The 23066-nt window shown below is 33.7% G+C and overlaps 1 protein-coding gene across 1 annotated transcript in view; it reads right to left on the bottom strand.

Annotated features, from left to right (window-relative positions):
* Positions 1 to 23066, bottom strand: part of LOC128885862 (voltage-dependent calcium channel gamma-7 subunit) — a 51825-nt gene that overhangs the window by 19351 nt on the left and 9408 nt on the right. The window contains exon 2 of the mRNA XM_054140181.1: positions 5755 to 7658. Coding sequence (XP_053996156.1) covers positions 5755 to 6094 — 340 coding nt within the window. The 5' untranslated portion in view covers positions 6095 to 7658. The remainder of the gene's footprint in view (positions 1 to 5754; positions 7659 to 23066) is intronic.

Genomic DNA, 23066 nt, shown 5'->3' on the forward strand with positions numbered 1-23066 from the left:
TAGAAAAATTGGATGGTATATTGTTTCCTCGATAGTTTCATAAACTCGCCGCTCGTTGTAGCAACTCCGAGAAAGAAAATAACGACTTAATTTAAATGCATTAAGATTCAACGGAAAGCAATTTCACTGTTTTCCACAATTTCTTGTTTAATCTCTCGTAAAACATAATGGTTGTTTATTGTGTTTCTTAATGCATCGCTTCGTTTTGTCATTGCAATTTATAGAAATCAGAAATACTTCAAGGGACTCATAAAATTTAAACGAACCGGCAGAAGTATTTTCTTTGTATTCCTGAGTATCTATTTAATAGAATTTACATGAATTTATTAGTTTTTCTCCTTTGGCAATGGTAAGAAGTGAGGAGATTTATTTGAAATATGTATAACCATTAGCAGAAAGGCGATACGAATAAAATTCTTAATGAAAATTGTTATATTTATAATATCCGAAATAAAAATAACGTATGTATTATGTATATGAATTATCTATGATAAAAATAAAAATTTTCTATCACATAATAATTGCCAAATTATAAACTATAATAAAGTGATGAAAATATAACAAAATGACAAGGCAAGGCAAACTATAATGAAGTGATGAAAATATGACAAAATGACAAGGCAAAAAGATTACTCACAAGAGTTAAGCACAGAATTTTCAAATGTATAAATTTTCCAATTTTTCTTTCTTTTATTTCGGTGGACTGGCAATTTTTAAATAACTAAAATAAATAGTTTAACTCGTATTTCTCAATAATTTCTTACTTTATCTTTGCATTAACTTTTTTTTAGATATTCTCAATTGAAAAGTAACACAGGCTCTGCAACAATTCTCCAACTAATAATGATCAAATAGTTATAGAAAGTATGAAATGATGATGAGACGAAGAATATTGAACGAAATACTTCAGTTAATGACAGGAGTTCTAACATAAAAGTTTTCTACCTTCTCTTCTCAACTCTGTCAAGGGAGTGGCAAATTTTAAATGTGCCAAGTAAGTAGTTTAAGTTGTTCCCCTTACTATTTTCTTACTTAAGCTTCGTATTTTACATGTTTCTTCCGACAACGATAAGGAATAAGGAAACTTCCTAAAAATATTTAGCAAAAATTAAGAATATGTAACGCATAAACTATAATAAATCTCAAACTATGAACGATCAAGGAGAGAAAGAAGCATGAAAAGAAAATCAAGCGAGGAATATGAAACGAAACACTTAAGTTATGTAATTACAAGAATTTCGAAAAGAAAAATTTTCCAGCTCTTTTGAGAGAGTGGCAATTTTTAGATGTGTCAAATAAGTAGTTTAAGTTGTAATTTCGTAAGTACAATGGAACTCGGAAGCACGGGCGTGCAAAGTGCCAGTAGAAACAGACGGTCGTGTTCAGCCATAAGAGTTCTACGCACTAAAGTCTGGTTATAATGTTACTCCGGGGATCTCGTAAGTCCTGTCGGTTAAGTATTCGAGAAAAGTTCACAGACGGGTATGCAAAGTAGTCGGAACTGTGAAATGGATATCTGGAGACGTTGAAATGAGGAACCTACTTTTTAAGAATATTGATTAGCCAGGGAAATTTTATTCCCAAACCGTCCACACTCACTTTTGGACCGATGTAAAAATTGTGATTTCAGAGTAGCTTGAAAAAGAGTATTTTGTGAACACTTATTCTAAATTTTGATAATATACTTAGCCTTGTCATTAGCTCTATACGATTTCAACTTTTCCTCTTTCTATTTTTGCCTTTTTATAATTGCTATAATCAGTGTAAGAAGTACTCGTACAGCAACCCAATTAAAATAAATGGTTCCTGTACGAATACTTATTACACCTACTGTACATATTTTAGCCTTTGTATACTTTTCATTTCTGTTTCAATCACAAATTGAAAATTATTATTGCAATTATATTCTGAAAACGACTTTAAACAAAATATCGAGAACTTTAAATGAATGATATTTGATGATACTGCACGGAGATATGTTTTATTAATTCATTTTAATTTTAAAAGTAAAAGTAGTGTAACCAACATTTAAAAATAAAATCAATTTCAATTTATCGAATTCTCCAATCGGCATTCACAATAAACGTTACAGTACACAGTGGGAGAGATTTCTCCATTTGAATATTAAATATTTTTAATACTATCGACGTATTAATTATTTCCGATATTACAGATTACAGTCATTTACATGTATACATATTAAAACTTGGTATTTAAATATATATTTTAAATACGTTTTAAATATATTTATAGCTTATTTTGAATAGATTTTAAATGTATTTAAAACTTTAATTACATTAGTATATTTATCATTACATTAAATTTTTCGACATGTTTTTGCCTCAAGAAATCAGATATAATTTTATTCCACTAATAAATCGAGTTGCTTCGAGATTATTTATTAGAAAAAATTATTTTAAGATAGAATGAAATATAAGGGAATCAAATTAAATTGACAAAATTGCATATTCATATGCAATATTGCATATTGACAGAAATTGAAATTTTAAGTCTTAATGGACAGCTTTACAATATAAATGCATCATACCAGTTTGCTATTTCACAGTGTTGGAGTAATGTGTACATTCTGCCATGCACAGTAATATCAGAATGGGTCCAAGGGACACTGTGAATGTTTGTGAGCAGGTAAAACTTTGGAATACGTGACACCCAAGAGAGACACAAACAAAAAGTTAGCTTCCACGTCGAGGGAGTGTGAAAGTACGAAAATTTAATGGTATTTTTGTCTACCGTTTTTAGCATTTTAATTGATTATAAATGCAAGGCAATCGCATTACAGTAATATTTCACTCTACATTATCGCATCCATTATGCGATTAATAATTCAATACACCTTTGATTTATTATTTTAAGCCAAATGACTTTATTATTTAAAGGCTTGAAAATTTGATCAAACCAGTTGGGTATCAATAAATATAGGAATAACAATTAAAACTTTTATTCAGTATTTCAAGTATGGTTTCTCTGTTGTTGTATATTTTATTTTTATATTAACGGCCGATCACCATTTTCTTTCAAATGTTTTAAATGAATTACGTTTCCTTTGTGTAAATTTTCAAAGGACAATAACACAAAACCCTGTATTATTCGTCAACATTTACCATTGAACTGTGAAATTCTTTTTATGAAGTATTCGATACGTTACGTTCTGTGTGAAGCTTTCTCAGAGAATCGATGCAGCGAGTAAGTAAACGAAAACCACTCGTTTTGACAGTATTCATTAAGCTGTAGCCATTGTTAACGTATCATGGACCTGGGAAATAATATTGTTTGTAACAAGTGTCATCGATATTGATGAAACACGCCGATTCTATGGAGATTCGAATGTAACATTCTGGCCGAATATGCTTGATGATCATAGAGATAACGTTTATTTTGTTATCTATTGTATATCGAATTGAATAAAAAGAACAAGAGATCAGCAGAGTTTATGGCATTGAAATACTTTGGAAGTTGTTTTGATAAGTTTTTAAGATTATTTATCTATTAGGTAGTGAAAAATAATCGCTCTTTGGGTACAGATAAGCTGTTAATTCCATCAATAGTGCTTCGGTAAACAATTCATAAAGAAAGGTTAACTTTATAATACCCTAGGTCATAAGAGTCTCTTTATAAAAATAAAACATCGTATAAACATCGTCTATATTTTGTAAATATAATGTATAATTTTCTTTATTTTGAAGGCAGATTTTTATACTAATTTCTATTCTATTCCATATAAAATTCTGTTTTCAACAAACTTCAATCCACGATTTAATGCAATATACGAGAAATATTTAACTCTTGTTATCCCGTTACTTATTTACAACTACTCTTGTATTTGCAAGTATTATTTATATTTATATTTACATATAAAAATAAATCGCTATTTGACCTACATGAGGTGTTAATTAGAACAGTTAACGTCTCCCTTTAGGTTTTCACTAGCAAGATTAAATGTTCTTTCCGAGAGGTCTTAAATTCTTTTGAAGTACGTGTTAGGGGAAACTTTTCAGACGTTTGCGCTAAGTTGTTCTTGCTTCTTTTGAAGAAGCAAACTAATTGCAATTTTTTTAAAAAGAAACAAGTTTTCAACTTCTTTTTGAACTTGAGCTGCATTTTTCAAACTAACTATTACTAATAATTATGGAATAACAATTGCAACATTAAAGTACAATTAGTCGTTAACGAACATATTATACCTATTTAAAAGTTTAATACATAATGCAGATTTCCCTTGCATATTAATAATAATCTAATTTCAGGTTCACAATTTTGAATATAAATTTAAAATATTGTTCTGCCATGCAAAATTTATAAATATATACATTTATAGCTCGACAGTATTCAGGTTTCAAATTGAACGATTTTTAATTATGAAATCATCATATTTTATTCATATTATCGATTCGAATAATACCTTTTAACCAACATTGGGAGACTTCTCTGGTTCTCAAAATTCTCAAACCTGAATGAAACAAAGGTTTGTAATAAGGACTCCTTTCATCGAGTAAAAAGTCGTGTAGCTGCGACTGCCATAGGAGATTTTATCCAGAATAATTTCCTCTAATCGCATTTCGACCATAATTGTACGAACCCTGGGAAACTCCTTTGGTTCTCAAAGTGGCGATTCGTCTTGGTCAATGAGCATGAACACACGCGCAGGTGATCGTCGCTTTTACTCTTTGACGCGGTCCACGGCGTTGCAAAAAGCTTGAACGACGACGTTGAATTAGATTTCCTTAGATGCGATTCTGTTTCTTCAAGTGCTTAGATGCACTTCGGCCGAGGATCCCAAACAATCTTCCCGTTTCGCGGTTCGCCGTATCTCCAAGAGTTTTTCAATTTCCGTTATTGTGCTCGTTGTCGTTTCTATTTCGATATCACTTTTCGAACACGATGGCAGCAGTATAAGCGGATAGGTTGTTACATGATCGCGGGATCCGGGAAAGTGCTTGGTAATTCCCTTTCGAAGCATTGGGGTGAACTTAAAAAGACTTTGAGAGGAAGGCGAGGCGATCGAGGGAAGGAAGTATGCTTGTCATCTTCTAGCATGACAGAAAATCGACGATGAAAGCTACTTTTCTATAATTCATTCGATTCTATCGTTTCCGTTTTATCGGAATTGGTATTCTTGTGCGATCTCTTCGGTTTATTTCGATGGTTTGCAATCACTGGAGATAATATTCATAGACAAACTTGTACGTGTACAAGTTAACTGTATTATTTAAGTATTCGGTTAATTAATATTTACTAAATTTAACCCCTAATATTTTCATATACACACGTCTTCAATAATAACTTTTGCAATCGTGTCGAGCTTAATATTACATAAGCAAACATGGCACAATGTTAATTTTCTAAATTCATATAAACACTTACATATAACACACGTCTTCTGTATCATATTGATTTAACAATAAACTTCATACAATTTAAGCATGAATATAATCATCATTCTGAATTATCATACACGTAGCATTAAATATTTGTTTCCTCGTAAACGCAATAATTCTTGATACGACAAAGTTTAAGCCGAATTTAAATTAAAAACGTTTATACTCTTTTTTCGTTTTTCTAGCAGAATGAAATCAGGTGAGCGGGACACAACAATATACAGTGGGAAGTAGAAAAGCAAGTGGAATATTTAAAATAAACCATCTTCGTTAAAATAAACTGAGACATAATGCACTGAGCAGTAGAAAAGTTGACATACAGTTTGTAACTACTCAAGTTGAACGAGAAATTACGTACTTATGGCAACGCAGACCCTCCACAGGCCGCTGTAGGTGACTTTGCAGTCGGGTTCCACAGAAGTGTTCGAGGAGGTTTTGGGTAGTCTCTCTTCCGTGAGAAGCCACTCTCCCGTCGTGATGGCAACGGTGACAACTACCAACGACAGCATCGCAGAAAGACCGGAAGCGATACCGAGACCACCACCGCCGGCGTTATTGGGGTCACTGCCAACGACAACACTGCCTCCAGCTGCACCAGTAACAACACCTCCAGCACCAGCACTTGAAGAACTGGCACCGCCAAGCTCGTCGCAGCACCAGCAACAACAAGACATCACCACGTGCCTCCCTCTTGTCATGGGGGCATCCCAGCAATAGTAAGAAGTAGTTTATCTTACTCCCTTATGGCTTTCGTTCCAGGCTCTCGAAGGCTTTTGAAAGTAACACAGCTTCCTCCTGAGATCAACGATTACGCAATTGGAGAATCTTTGTATTTAATTCCAGATACCTTTTGTATTTCACACGAGTGATACCAGACTCTTTGTAGTTAATTCTAAAGTTGTTGCATTTAATTCTAGAACCTTTTGTATTTCATACTTTTATTCACAGAACGTTTGAATTTAATTATAGTTATATTTCTTGCTTGTCATTCCTTTCAGTAACAGTTTATAACTCTACTGAAGAAACCGCATCTTTCTTCTGTTCCCAGATTCTTCGTAGTTAATTCTACAGCTTTCGCATTTAATTCTAGAGCCTTCTGTACTTCATATTTTTATTTACAGAACGTTTGGATTTAATTACAGTTATATTTGCCACTTGTCATTCTTTTCAGTAACAGTTTATAACTCTATCGAAGAAGCCCCTCACTTCAAATGCGCGCAGCTCTGCCTGGAACTTGGCATCAATGGATCTTGTTCTTTGTCCCCGGATAAGTTATCACGATTAAGTAGATACGAGTGTTGAAATCACAGCGTTGTGCTTTAGAAACGACCAACAACGGGGCACGTGTAATATCTTCATCGCTCGGAAACTTCCTAAGAACGCTTTCACTCAGAAATATTCGACGATGAAGTTTCTAATTCCACACTTGACAACCGCGGGTTCAAACGATTAATAAAGCCTCCGTCTGGCACCGATGGAAAGACAAATTATTGCTCTCTGCTTTCTTCCCAACTCCTTTCTTGCGCCGTTATTTTCAAAGTTATGGAGAAAAGTTTGGAAACGAAGTCGATATTGGAAACTGATCGAGGCTGGATTCACCCTTTAGCGGTTTTCATCGATAATGCACCGAAAGTAACAGCAACAACTTATTTCCGACAGAGTCTGCCATTCGAGAACGCGCTAGCTGGAATTTCGTTCTCTTTTTATTCGCCCTTCTTTTTCTTTGTCAGGATACGCCTGATACCACGAAGATCCGCGAGGGTGGGCGCAACTGCTGATAAAGAATAGGCTTTCGAGCTTAGCAGCTCCTTGAATGGTTGATGAAGGATTCCAGGACCAAGGATCTTAAACGAACCACTCGAGGACAAGCCGCTCTCGGTAGTCTCTTGACACACGATCGTTTTGGCGACTGTAATTTATCGCTGTATCGATGAAGTCGCTGACAACGCTTTTGTGTTGGCTCTCAAAGGATTCAAGATTAATATATTAATACCGAAATGAAAATAGAAAACTTTATGATAAGGTTGATGCAGTTGTCATTGGAATTAAGCTTCTTTTTTTAACGATAGAATGCTGGTCTGTAATTTTTCAAATACTGTTTTACGCACAAAAGGCAGAGAACAATCTCCATTTATCATGAACACATTAATTGCCGTATCTTTCATGAGTTGTTCGCGGGGTTGCTTCGTCAAGGATCTCACTTGGAAGTTTATAGTTCGTAGTTCGTAGCTCGTCAAGACGGTATCAGTCGTTTCTGAAACTCTGCAACAGAAAGGTTCGGTCTGGTTAAAATTTATGAATTGCGCGTGACACTGGAGGATAAAATAACGTTACGAATTCATGACGCGTTACCGGAAATTCGAAAATTTCTCGGTAGAAAAACGAGTGCGCATATAAATATTATATACATATTAAATTATATAAATTAAGAGTACATGAATAAAAAAGGAAGAGATAACGTTCGTTTGCTTAAAGTATTAACACATCTTAAAATTCACGCAGTGAGTTAAATTTCATACGAAGAGGTAGGAATCTTAACGGATTCTCTAACAAAGAGAAAATTTACTGAAACTTTAGTTTTTCGTGTGTCTTCAGCTGACAAAAATCCTCAACCCTCTTCGCAATATCTGAACACCTACACAGGAATGCGATCAAAGAAAAGGGGGAAAGTGTACGCGGCGTCGGCGGGTAAACAATAAAACAAAGCGAATCGTATCATTAAGCGAGAATTCCGACGAAAATTTACACCGAAACATGCAAAACTCCGCGAAAGGTTCTTGAAGATAGTCAAGTGTCAAAGCCTCGTTGGATTCTCATGCCCTCTTGAGTTAGCCGACTCGGCAATGCTGGAGGATTCTCGAGGAGCTACATTTCACCTTTCAAGCAAGAAGGAGGGTAGGCTGGGCGAAAAGAGTGATACAAAGAAAGGTACCGTGCCGCCTCACGCATCTTGTTAATCCTTTAATCGTAATTGAATCGACGTTTCGGTCTTGCCGGTGCAACGAACAGAAATTGAACTTTTAATCCGGCGCAGATATAAATTCCATGGGGTTCCTATTAGCGTAATCCGTGAACTCGCCACGGGTGAGCCGACCCAGAGGCTCCTCGGGTCGCGACTTTTTATCTGGCAGTGCCCACCCCTCCCGCCCGTTCCGCACTTAACCTAGGGACTCTTATCCCGCGAGGATTATCGAAACCCAGACTGGCATGGTCGAATCTTTCGATTCAACTGCGCCAGAAGTCGATTCGAGACAAAAGAAAGGACCACGGAATTGACGTACACTGAAAACTAACATCGAGGACTCCATGGTATTTCGATTCGAGTCTCTGAAGTTCTGCTGGAGAACGGTTCAACGGACTGCGGACTACGTTTTACTGAAATCTTTTAGGCACACTAGCTATGCAATTTTGGAGATGTATTTCTTTCTATAATATGTGCACTAATGTGATATTATTTATTACATCGATACTTTATATAAAGCAAATCTAAATACCAAGTTAGTTTAAAAGTAATGTATGTAGTTAAATAAAATGATAATGTCTACGAGTTCTGAATATATACAGTTGGAAGATCAGTTTCAGGGTCCAAATTGACCCAACCACTATCTACGGGTTAAACAACCTGAGTAAATACAATTAAAGTGCCCATTTAAAGCCTCTATAGTTTTCATTGAATAAAGTACTCCTCTCAATTAAGATTCGAACTCGAGCTACTCGATATCGACCGCCATTTGTGGTTTCAGCATTTGGTGTCGTAGAAGCAGAATTTTTCCAGCATGAAAGGAAGGAAACCATTTAATTGGCTTTCTGTTAATCTTCGTTTCAATTGCAACCGTATAAAAGAATTAAACGCTGAATCGATAGAGATGGGCTAATTAAATCAGTACGTGTTCCTTGAATAATTGAGGCGAGTAAACTTATTATTAGCACACACGCAATCGTGTAATAACGTCAATATTTAATTAATCCAGAGGTGTTTGGATGCAATCCACGGCAGAGGAAATCTAGTGCTTTGAATTATTTCATATTTTAGTTAATTGGTTTTCCCGCGAGGGAGAAAATTACTTTATTATACTATTACTATTCAATTTCATTTTTTCCGAACCATTTTATACTATTTGCCACCAATGTTATAAAATTCTTTTCACTTTCCATTAAATGTAAGTATGTGACTTGGAACAAAACTGAATTTTTAATTTCCTGTTTCATTTTCAGCACTCCGTGAGTATTAATGTCTCATTACTTAGAGAACAAAAGGGTGTATTGTTCGCTGTTGGCATTAAAGACATAACATCTTTCTTATTTTCTAATATTCTAATATAAAAACTTCATACAAATTTTAAATTGAATTTTACATAAACAACACAAAGAGAAATTACCATATCCCATATTCAATATAATTATTAGACATGAAACAAAATCGAATTTATAATTTTCGATTTCTTTTTTAGTACTTTAAAAGGCGCATTGTTAAATTATTGACACTAAATATATAACACTCTTTTTATTTCTTAAGATTCTATCAAACCTTATTCATTAATATTTAAAATTGGAGGAGCTACTACAAAAAAAAAAAGAAGATTCAAACAAAAATTTCCACGTCCTGCATTTAATATTACAGAATTTCAGAATCCGGAACAAAACCGACATTTTAATCTTCCGTTTCGTTTCCAGCATTCACCGAATATTAATGTCTAGTTAGTTAGGCGATGAAAGAGTATATTGGAATTAATTTGGTTTTGCGCACATCCGTTTTATTTCTTGACGTGCACCAGTTTTATCTGCATGGATACGTATAACGCATGGACGGCGAAATTCAGCCATTTGGATGGAAACGTGTGTCTGTCTGTAATTTCGTTTCAGAATTATTTGGCACCGGGAAAAGTTCCAAAGTAGCGTTCACAGGTTGCGGTTCGCGACGATATGCGGTAACGTTGGTGCCTGCTCACAGGGTGCGAATGCACGTTGCGGTTTTATCGGAACATCGTGGAACGCGTAATAGAACTCCTAGGCTCGCTGCGCGGATTTCGTGTCGCATGTGACTTTGGTTTCTGCTTTTCAAGAGGATGCTTGATAGTCGAGTGACTCCCGCAAGTTTGAGAAGTCGACAGTAAGACGCAGTTGCAAAACTTGATTGTGAAGTTCTAAGAAGCCATCGAGAGGTGTGTTCCAACCTTCCAAGAATATCCTTGAGCAGCACTCCTCACGTCGTATGATTTGTCTGCTCCTCGTTCTGTTTGTCTCTGCTATGTAGAGTAGATGGGTCATTTATTATCTCCACATATTGGATTCCCAGTAAAATTATTCATTAAGCTTTTTTCACAAAAGGCCTTTAAATTTTGTTTTCTAACAAAACACAAATCGTATGGAATATGAATAATTTTTTTAATTTTCAATGTCAAATATTTGACGGGTGTATTTTATTATTAAACAAGGAAATATTCCCCTTTTGTAAAATCCTACATTTGTCGATATAAATGGGCTTTGCTTTCATAGTACAAAACGGATTTGTTTACTTAAACGTGAGAGGGTTATGAATCCAAAATCATATTCACTACTTGGGTAAATCACCCTAATCTTAATACCCTCCTAATTACTGACACTGACATTGAAATTAATTAATTAATTATCTTATAGACTTCATGAAAAAAAGAAAGGACTTTGCCATTTTTTATTATGATTGTCCCATATCGATTTAGTTTTAGTGCTTCTGTGGTGCTTAAACGACGTCATATTTACGTTTAATTGTAATCATTTCCATAGCATTCGTGCTCCAATCCGAAACAAAATATTAACGCTCTCTTTGAAAAACCGTTTATGTCCGGAGTCTAAATAATTCTCGCACAATGGAACAACGTGAGATTAATTCAATTACTTTAGGAAATATTAAGTATTTCGATCTCATTGTTTCTTATTATTTTGAAAGTTTCATTTGATGTACCCACATGTATGGGAAAAGTTAATAATCGAATATCGAAAACAATATTCACAACTCAGATTTCATGTTGTAGATTCATGCAATATAGTAAGAGAATCAAAGTGTTTGATATTATTGAGGCTTCGTCACTTTATATTGAGATGAGCGTAGGCAGCATATCACAATACTACCTCAGGTCTCTCGTAAACTTTTTTTACTATTCGTGTCGCTTCAAATCATGAAATTGGAAATATTTGGCCAGCGCAATATTGAATTCTTGTGCAAATGATCGCTTTTCAATATTGCGTCCACAAAGTGGTATTAATTCTATTGTTTTGAAAATATATATATTACCGTTTTGATAAAATTCAGATTGACGCTTTCATAATATTTACTTTGATTGCTTTGACACTTGATATTTCATATTATTGCTTCAGCAATGTTAATTTTATCGTCACAATTAGATTACTTAAAAGAATATTGATATCATTGATCGTATAGTACCTGTATCTTTTTATTTGTATAATATTCATGAATATCGAATTAATGCAGTGTAATGTATAAAATAATGTAATGTTGAAATACTATTGCATGTTCATGAATATAATGTACAATGTAGGTTCCTTTTATGTATTTTTTATTATTTTTGTAACTTTCTCTATAAGTTTCACTTTTATAAACACAGACCTAACCCAAAGGACCTAAACGTTACAATAAAAGAGTCAATATTATTCTGAAAGTCCAGAATATAATTTTCCTAATATTTAATATTTGATAATGCACAAAGATCACGATGTGAATAAATAATATACTGTTGAAATATAGATATCATTGGTGAAACTATTATGACAATCGAAAGTGTGGCACCAGGTAGTATGGCTCAACAGGTGATTAAATTATTAACAGGACTTCATACATATACTGTTTCGCATTCGCGAAAAGTTTGTTTAAGGCCAAACAAATAATTGAATTTGTAATTTCTTTCATTATGGCAGTTGTACAAATTTTAGACGACCGCATGACAAACAGTGTATTTCGACAAATATAAGTAGGTAGTAATTGAATTATAGATCGCGGACCACGAATACTGTACAATAAATTAGAATTCCTACATTTCGGTATATTATCCTCATTATTTTCATTTAAATCAACATTTAATCTGTAATATTCTTACATATTTTTATCATACTTTTATCATAAATTATAATATTTATGTTTCCTCGAGTAACCTTCTCTTTTAAATACTTCGCAGATGAGTAAAAAAAAATAAACTTCGAGTAAACAGTGTAAACAGTTTTGTATTGTACTTTACACACGCGATAAAGTATAAATGGAAGGACAACATTTGATATCTCGATAAATAACAAAAGAAGTTTCCATGTGTGTCCATGAACACGCAATATTGAAGGGTTTACAAAGATGGACGTGTTTCTCGTTCCACGTTGCCGTGCTTCATTTTCTCTACGTGTTTTTAGAGAAAGAAAAGCATGGCACATTTTCCACCGACGCGAACAACGGTATAAGAAAAGAAAGAGTACCGTAGTGTATAAAATATAAAACGTGAAAGTAGACTTACAAAACGAATTTTTCAAAATACGAATGATTGTTTATACTTTCATTGAAACAACATCCATTACGTAATTCCAGTTGTATAAAGAGGAAGAAATTAAGAATATTTTTCAGAGTCAAGCATACGAGATTAGAAGGAGGATCATTAAAGGAGGACAAAAGAAAGCGTAGTAAAGACAAATAAATAGTAAGTAGTAAATAAAATGTAGAAAACAGAAGTAAACAATTCGTTCGATTGGTTCTGTATTTCAGATTTGTGCTTCAATTCTTCCGAAGAATCTAATGTAAGATTTTCCCAGAACTTCCTAAAAAGTTCTTTTCGGGCTGAATATTCTACGCGAGTTTCGTACAATTTACTTTCTGAAAAACATTTGGTCACAGAGTAGGAATCCCCTGTACTGTAATGTATCATGGGAATGATTCAACTCCTTAATCTCAGCCGTTTGAGATGCAAATGCACCTTCTTCGCCCTCGTCACGTAGTTTCAAGCAACATCTTCCAAACTTCTTTTTAGTAGTATCACTTGGAAGTTCAAAATTGGCAAAGTCCACAAGAAGAGATCAACTCTCCTTTGACTGGTCCACTTGCAAACATTTTCCGTGCGATTAGTTGTTTTTCTTTTTTATCGTTCGAGATTCTGTGGTCATAAAACACTAATGAATATATTTTCTAGCCAAAGTTTTTTTCTAATATTTTCAATCATATTTAATTCCTACAAAATATATCCTGCAAAATTTCTATTGCAATTACTGTTGGTAAACAAAGCGCATACAAAATATTTTTATCAAAATAATACATTACAAGAGTAAAATATGCTAAAATGTGGTAAAAATATTTATTCAACTGCTGCACATTCTGCACATTGCAAATAGTATCGATTGAACAGTTCCTTCTACTCGATACAGATGTTCAAATTAGGAACGAGGGAACATAACCGCCTCCGTGGCTTGATCGTCTATTTTTCCACGAGAAACTGGTTCGAATCGATCGTGGTGCTTTGCAGAAAAGCTTCGTTAAGTACGAATAATGAAGCAACGATGAAGCGGAACTGCGGCAAGTGCAGCCAGAGCTGCTCACTCTTGAAGCATGCGGTTAAGGAACAAGTAATCGAGCAAACGGTATTACTGCAATCACGTCATTCGAGTTTAATTGCAATTGGTTTTCCCATTACTTATTAGGGTTACCGAAACAAGGCCACCATCCACTGGAGCAACGTTTTAACGAGACCTGTTCCATCAAAAAACGAAACGTTACCGTCGATTTCACCACAATTAGTTTAATATGTTTGCTTGAACGTTAAGTTCTCGTTTAGTATGAAATAACATTGACACAGAACATTGCGATATTAACCCAAATATCATAATCCTTGATATTTCACTTTCGGAATACTATACAAAGTGTCGTGCAATGTCTAAATGTACTATCTGAAGGTAACACTGAATATTGAAATAGAAAAACAATTAATTATCTTCTTATTATGCGTATGCTTCTATCAATTTCTGAGTGTTCGTTTATATTTTGATACTTTAATCTGTTTTAAAAATAAAAAAAGGAAATAATAAACACTTTAGCGCTAACATAAATATTAGTTAATATGTGCATTTAATAAAAATTGTTTCACTTCAGCGTATAATTCGCTTCACTGTTTCTTCTATGGATCTCAATTTAAAAAACCCGTTTGTATGGTATACCTATAATCAATTTACTATGCAATTCACTACAATTATTCAATTTCCAATTACAATATTATTAGATACACGACATAATTTATTGCCATAGAAAGATTTATTTTAACACGAGATTTAGCGTCGAGATTCTTTTTTCGCGGCAAATTACTAAACCGCCATTTTTCTGCTGCTAACGAGCTAGCCAATTGCTATCAGTCATGACTTCGTTAAACCGCCTTTGTTTGTCGATTCGTTTCCAAGAGATTTTACGAATCAGCAGAACGATTTGCACTCTACTTTACTATCCCTCGCACCCTCTTTCATTATTTGTGCCTAACGAAGCTTCTTATGATGATAACTGCTTCCCCGGTTCTGTTCAGTCATCGACCGAAACGCACTTGAAAATTCACCGCATCTTAATTATCTTCCTGACTTTTAATGGATCCTCCACGGCGACATTTGGCCGATAAAAGTACAACTACGTTCAGCTAATTTTATTGCCTGTCCGTTCACTTCCGGTTAATCCATTATCAAAATCAAATTATAATATCTTTATTTATATTTAAAACTATATAATCGAGATGATTTATTCAAATAAAATGATTGAGTTGATCAAAAAATTATTAAGTGTTGTTCGATACAACATATAAACATTACATTGCAATAGATATATATTATTAAATAGTATTAAAAAGCCACAAGAAGATTCCAGCGAGTGCATTGGTTAATTATTTTTGTACATTGCTTTAATATACACTGTACAAAATTTTTAATTGTAAAATCTCGAATCTTTTGAATTTAGTTTAATTTTTTTTAAACGTAATTGTTCTCTTTTTTTTTTACAAGTTATTCTGTACAATGATTTAAAAATTAGTAAAGGCTGATTATGATGTCTAATAAAAATGAAACTTCATTACTGAATATTTATAAAAATTCATTAATAAATTAATTTAATAGCCAGAAGGATTAACCAAAGTTCATTTGGTATATGCTTCATGTATATATTAATTTAATTTTTATTAAATTGTTATCAATAACGTGATAGGTACAAATTTAAGTAAATAAAGAAAATGGAATAGAAATCAAAGACACGACCAAAGCGATGACAGAGAAGAATCGAAGGTATGTAAATTTGGACGAACACTTCTGATTAGATTGCGACACTTTGGCTTCAATATTCAAGTAAAACTTTGTCTCCACGACAAGAGAATCTCGTTCGATAAATTTCTGCAGAGAGATAACCTTGTGCAAGGCTATGTCTGGATGAAATAATACGGGAATAAAAGCTAGAGTGCAAAATAATTTAAACTCAGCTGGAAGCTTCCGTTTTGCTGCCAGCATGTTCGTAGAAACATTCTTTTGCCTTGTTGGAGAAAATTGAAAATTTAGTTAACTATAGAAAACTGATGCATTTCGCTGATTCAAATTTGTAATTGTTAACTAAACATATAAGAGGGTGTATGTTAACAAAGGAATTGGAACTTCGTTGTTTCATGGGTGGACTGCATGAATTATATTTCTGAAACCCATTGTCGGTATAGAAATGTGTTAAAAAGTTAAACAATTGTTTATAACGTTAATCACCTTATCTATAACCAAAGATCGATAGATGAATGAATTTCTTCGTAAACATTCTCTCAGCCCTAAGAGCGTACACGGTACGGATTTGAGAAATTGACCTACCATGCGTTACCATGCACACCGTAGTCCAATATGGACAGAGCATGTACAAAGTTTGCCTATCGATTGCGCGTAAATTATGTATCCATTTAAACCCTCCAGGATCATGCAATTAAAACCTAATTTTCCGCACTATACTTTCCAACTTCGTACCGCACGGAAAAGTTTTAGGGGTAGATGGATTTTACAGTCATTAAAAAGCGCCGGGTTTCCGAACCCGGTAAGAGTTATCTACCCCCTTTTTATTTCATAATATGCCATATGATATTTCGTATTTCGCGTTGCAGGGGCTCTTCGCGTCATATTCTCCGGACCAGCTTTTAATTAATCGGATTATAAGTAGCGTCAGCGAAATTGATTTTTGCTAAAGGAAGCTGAAAGCGCCTGTCCTTTTCCAGGTGAGAGGCCATTCACAGCCACCTCTTGCCAGTCTTTTATGGACTGTTACGTAGACTAAAAGCGACTCAATCCTATCTACTAAATCCTTTTTGGAGATACCTACGACATCGTAACTAAGACACGTTTGCGAAAGCAAGAGAACAGAATAGTGTATCGTGAATTGTGTAGAGAATGCTCATAGAAAAAGAATCATTTGGTAATTGGAGAATCAGTATTCACTTTAATTTAATTGTACATGTATTTATTTAACGACTAAGGTTTTATATGACCCAACTTGGCACCTAAATGATTAATTTTATAGTATATCATACTTAATATATCTTGAACTTAAAAAGATATATAATTGATTGGTAATCAATAATAATACCGTATCAAGAAACCACTTTAAGATCGATAATTTCGGACAAATAATAGGAAATAATTAGCTTAATACCTAAATGGAAAAATTGAAATTGTAAAGTAAACTGAATTTTAATGTAAACCAAATTTTATGCTGTTTTCAAATCACACGATTAAATTCTGAACTCAGTCGAGCGTAAACGAAATATGCGATCAGATGATCCGTTCTGCGCCGTAATATTTCGTTCAGGCCCATTTAATTGACAAAGATCCGCTTTAACGCCATTTTACTTCAACTTGGTCGAGTACTTTGCATTTTTCTTTTTCGTGCTTCTCCCTTTCCCTTCTAATGAAAAATATCGGGGAGTGCGGCACGTTGCCAGACCTTTACCTCATGGTCGATCGTTTCGTGCAGCTGAGCTGTAACGTGACCCTCTAATATTTTAAAGACGTTTTTCAATATCGGCAACTGAACATTGCTATGATTGTAATATTGGGATATATTGAAACCAATCAATTTCGGACATTCGTTTTTCTACGACACGATCTTAGTAAAATATTTCACTATGTTAAAGTGCAATCTCTATCTTGAAATTACGGTTCAGTAAAAGTAAAATAATAAACATCTGTAATTAGTTTCTATCATAAATATTCCATATGGAAGTTATAAATCATTCATTGTGTGTCTTGTCTTTTTTTATTATTATGTATCAATTTACTAAACTTATACTTGCATAGCCAATTACAATATTTTAATCTTCCTCTTGTGTATAAATATAAATTATTTTCTTTGTAACTTTTATAGATATTGTCATGAAAAATTATTAGTCTTATTTATTATACGATACATTTAAATTCACGTCACACAATATTGGAGTAATATAGATATAAAATATAAATATATTTACGCAACATTTATATAGATTCATATTTTCTAGAGGGCTTTTGTATTCAAGTGATATTTTTAGTCGTCGAAAGATTCTGTAGGCGACTCGACAGGCGTTGAGGTCAACCCCCGAGGGTTGGCGTCCTCGCCATTTATAATCATGTGTGACCTCGCATAGGGATTTCTATAGGAGGGAAAAGGCCGAAAATTTATCGAGATCAATGTAAGACGGGTAAACGACCCAAGTAAATTTCTCTTCGTGAAAACGTATCGAAATATTGTTTTCAACATAAACTATAATTTCTTTACGTTTGACATTTAAGAAAAATAACCAACTCAATTTTATATTACCAATTTTATAAACCAACATTTAATATTAATTTTTTGTTGCTTCCAGTCAATGTTAGACTTATAACGTGATAATATTAAAATTGATTTGAATTGAAGTCGATTTATTATTAACAAATAACATTTTATATATTATAAGGGATACGCATTTATTCGTTTTAGTTTTGATATTTGTCATCGTAATTCCAGGTACAATTACAATTACAGTTGGTTGACAAATTCAGTGTATTTATTTTACAAGATTCGATAAAGCTGATCCATTTCATAAAGTCAGCTTTATTACTGCGACATTTTTTTGGACCATTGTATCACTGTCACGACTGCGACAGCTTTGTTGCAAGATGTGTAGAGGGAGAGTGGGGTGTTGGGGACGAATAGCAGGGCTCGCACAAAAAAAGCAATCATCCGTCTTACTATTTTTATTTTTAAAGCCACCTCGTTTTTGTTATACTTTAACCAATGCGGGATGACAGAACGTTAGCCAACGAGTCAGAAATGTAGCATGCTTCAGGAATTCCACCCCATTTAAAGCAGATAAGTAATATTTTATTCCAATAACAATATATTTTTAACAATAATAATATTTTATTGACTCTCATATTTAAATTATATTTTATAATTATTACAAAATAAATGCTCTATAAATACGACAAATATGTCGATGTAAAAGTTGAATATTCTCCATTTGTTTTGACCTCAATTTCCTCAATTTTAAATATCGTTCAAAAATATGTGTTTCGTTTTGCAGCCAGTGCTTTCAGAAGCTAAATGGAAAGAATTGTTCGTGTATGGATAGCTCGAAAAGGAACAGACACAAAGAACGAAATATAAAACCAGAATCGACATTTATTTACATTTTTTTTTCATTTTTCATAACATATTCCACAGTTGTATAGACGTGGATTATTTGGTGGGTCGAAACAGATCTTTCGTTCTGAAAGTTGTATTATTTGAAGTAAAATTTGGTAATTTGTTATTAAAGAATTTTTAAAATTGAAAATTTTATGGTAAAAGTAAAAATATGTGAAATAAATTCCTGTACAGAGAGAATATATAAATTTCAATAAAGTTTGAAGTTGAAACTATCGCAATTGAGATTAGTTCGAGGACATAGGTTGGTACCCTGACGTAACGGAATGATGAGAAAATATTTTTATTTAAATTAGAGTTAATAGTTTATGGATGTAGGAGCACAGAATTTATTTCTATACCTAATATTTTGATCAGAATAAGTCACACCAGTGCTCCACTGAGCTCATATAGACTTCACTCTCTCTTTACTTTGTAACATGTACAATATACCAGTTTAGAAGCGACTAGCAGTACGTTGACACAAGCACAGAGTGTCTGTTGAAAGGTATACAAAAGCTCGTGCATCAGGTGCCATGCGTTTACTAGTTATAAAGCAATATTTGTCGACTGGGGTGTATCGGACGTCAGTGCAACACTCGATGCCAGGAATAGGCAAACTGCAACCTTTTGTAGCGTTCAGTGCGATCCTTTCATATATCTTGTTGCTCATGCAATTTCATTACATGTTCATTTTTAAACGACGTTCATTTATAATTAATTGAACTTCAAAAACCAAATTATAAAATTAAATGGTTACAGCTATCGATCTGTTCATTGTTATATGATTAGCATATTAACCTTCTAAACTTGTTTACAAAATATGGATAAAAATGCAAATTGCAAAATCATTTGTTCGTTATGAGTATCTGACAATATTATTTCCTAAATAAATTAATTGTGGAATGGCGTGAGGTTTTCCAATGGTAAAATAGCACTTTATTATGTACATATATACGTCATATATATCTACGTACTACGAATAATTTAAAAAAATTCAAAACTCATTTCTTTATTTTATAGCTGTCCAACAATAATTTATGTTAAATAATTGTAACTGAAGAGGATCTAAACTGTTTAAAAAATTCGAGACACATTTTTATTTTGTATATCTGCTAACAAATAATTTAGATTAATCGTTACTAAAGAATATCCAAAGTGAGTATCGAAGGGTTCAACAAAGTTAAACAGTTCCTTGTAATGTTAATCATTTTTTTTACAACTAAAGGTCGACAGATTGATACTGTCTTCATAAATATCAGCTCAGCCTACAGATTGCTTGACACAGAATAACAACTATTACACATTATGTCATTTCAAGCATTTTATAAGAAGTATTTCTTATAAATATACTTGTATATACTTGTTTGATTGAAGAATGGACCGAGAGTTGACAACGGTAGTGTCACTTCCAAAAGATTAAGAAGTCGGATGGTTTCGAAAACCAAATCGCCGACTTGCATCAAAGTTCGTACATATTCGTCGATGCAGAGTTCAGCAAAGGTCGTCTGTATTCAAGTAGCTCGTTTGGTCGTCGAAAGGTTCTCGAGTTCGAGGCTGGTTCCTAAGGGCCAACATTCTCGGCGTTGATAATCATGCTTCTGCACGTACCGAGTTCTATGCGAAAGCAAAGAAACGGAAAACTTTTCTGAATGGACCAGCTTCAAGGACTTCCACCAAACAATGTAACAACAACTGCGAGTTCCGCGTAACTTAACGAGCGCAATTCCACACAATGAAACATTTCAAACTTTTTCATTAGAAACGTATCCCCAGAAAGTATGGGAAAGATTAAAACAATTCATCGGTTACCAGCGAGCAGACATCGTGCAATTGCAATTTGCAAGAATCAGTGCAAAAATCAGACTCAAATTTCAATTCAAAGCATTACTGAAAGTTTCATCTACGTAATTGTTTTGGATCTTTGTGTTCTTTAATGATATTGAACAATTTCTCTCTAAATTATAAGTTCAACTAATAATATTTATTATAATGAACTTTTATATGAAATGAAAGCATTAGATATATTTCACGCCATTTATTTGATTAACAAACAAAATCCTAAATCCTTTTGTAGAATCCTTTAGAATAGAGACAATTCACATTTCGTTAACTCCTTTGCAGAGACCTACAATTAAAAGACTATTAATTACGCTACCTTTGTATGGTGAGAACAGTGCAGGCATTCAATTATTTATTCATTGATTATTGCTTCTTAATTGATTCGTAACTATGGACGAAATATTCTGCTCCATAATATCTTTCATCGGATGCTTTTAGCAAGGTTCTCCTTATCTACGTTGAAAATGTAATTTCAGTTTCACGAAGCACTCACAAGCGTATGTGAAATATTCGTCATACTTGCTCGATACTGTGATATGTAATTGCCTTGTGACATGAAACTGTCACTAAATAACAGAGGATATAGTGGTAGATGGAATATTAAGTTGAATATTAAAAATACTGTAAAGTTACGCTTTGTTTTAGATTAAAATATATATTTAAATCTTGGGGAAACATTCCAGAATTTTTCCTATGACTGCGTGTATTAATGCAATTTATGACAAATGTAATATACAATATACAATATACAAGAATGTACAAATGCATAAATATATAAAATATAAGAAATACAATAAATATTACAATATTTATAAAACAACAGATATTTATTTCCTTAAAAATTCCTTGAAAATTTGATTTCTGTGGGCGCCTCTTGAAAGTCTGATTGTCAGAAATACCCGGGAATATTCTGCGACTACAGAGTCCATACGAACATCCTAACAGAACTACTGTCAAAGGGTTCAAAGAACTCTACAGATTTCAATTTGCTGCTAACGAATCCCATGGAACACTCTTAAAGGGACCTCACAAATCACGGGACCATACTCGAGAATAATCGCGTATGTAGTCTTTTCCACGGCGAAAAGGGAGGTCAGGAAGCTCAATGTTCCACTGGTAAGGCGACGAAGAAACAGAGAACAGTCGTGGTTCTGTTCATGGGTCATGAATTGTAAAGCGTCGCTGTTTATATTCAGACATTCGAACCGGCGTGGCCACGGCGTTTCGTGCCAGCTTCCGGAAAGCGATATAAAGAGGAAAGCGAAGCGGCGACGTTAAAAAGGATCACCGAGCCCTGCTCAAGAGGGATCTGGCATTTTAATAAATTGAAATTCAACTGCGAAACGAAGGCGGAGAGCGTTCCTTGAACTGTGGGGGTTTCAGAAATTCCTGGATATATACATTAAAATACCCTCATTCTGGTCGATTTGCTTAGAAACGAAAGGAGGGCTCGTGCGAGGGAGGCTAAGGTGTTTGGAATCCAATCCTTCTTTCAGTCGAAATCGATTGCCTCTGTACTATGTAGATACTGCGAGTCGCAGCAGTATTCATACCTTACCAGTCACCTTTCTTCAACAACTTCATTAACCCTTGACTGCGAAGGGCTTATGTGTTCCTTCTCAAAAATTAGGTTCAGACTACGAGGATCGTATATATTTGCCTAAAGAATAGATATCAGAATCCAATTACGAAAGAAAGTCATGAGCTCTGCATAAAGCGGACGACAATAATAAATTCGTCAAATAAATTTTTGCTTAAGAATAATGCTCCTCGTGTTCGGGAATATTACTTTGTCTAAAAGCATTGCAATAACAATCTGAAACTTCGAGATTCAATTAAAATTAATATCTTCGAATTAATCCTCTTCCAATTTGGATTATTTGAAATCTATCAAGCGCAAGAAGCAACTTTTCTATTTGTTTAAAAAAGATAGATGATACCATATAAAAATCAATATTTACGAACACCAACACTAGTAAACCTACCGAGTTGTAGACAGATACATTAATCAACTCGCACTCAATCGTTCGCATACGCCAAAAGTATTCAAAATCGACTTTTTCGAAAATAAAACTAGATATGAAAAAATGTTATTGCGTATTTCCGATTCACTTCTTCACGTAAAATGTCCATATTGACAATTCTACAACTAGATGTATGAAAAAAGTTCATTG

Source organism: Hylaeus anthracinus, unplaced genomic scaffold (genome assembly GCF_026225885.1).
Source record: "Hylaeus anthracinus isolate JK02 unplaced genomic scaffold, UHH_iyHylAnth1.0_haploid 11982, whole genome shotgun sequence".
NCBI lineage: Eukaryota > Metazoa > Arthropoda > Insecta > Hymenoptera > Colletidae > Hylaeus > Hylaeus anthracinus.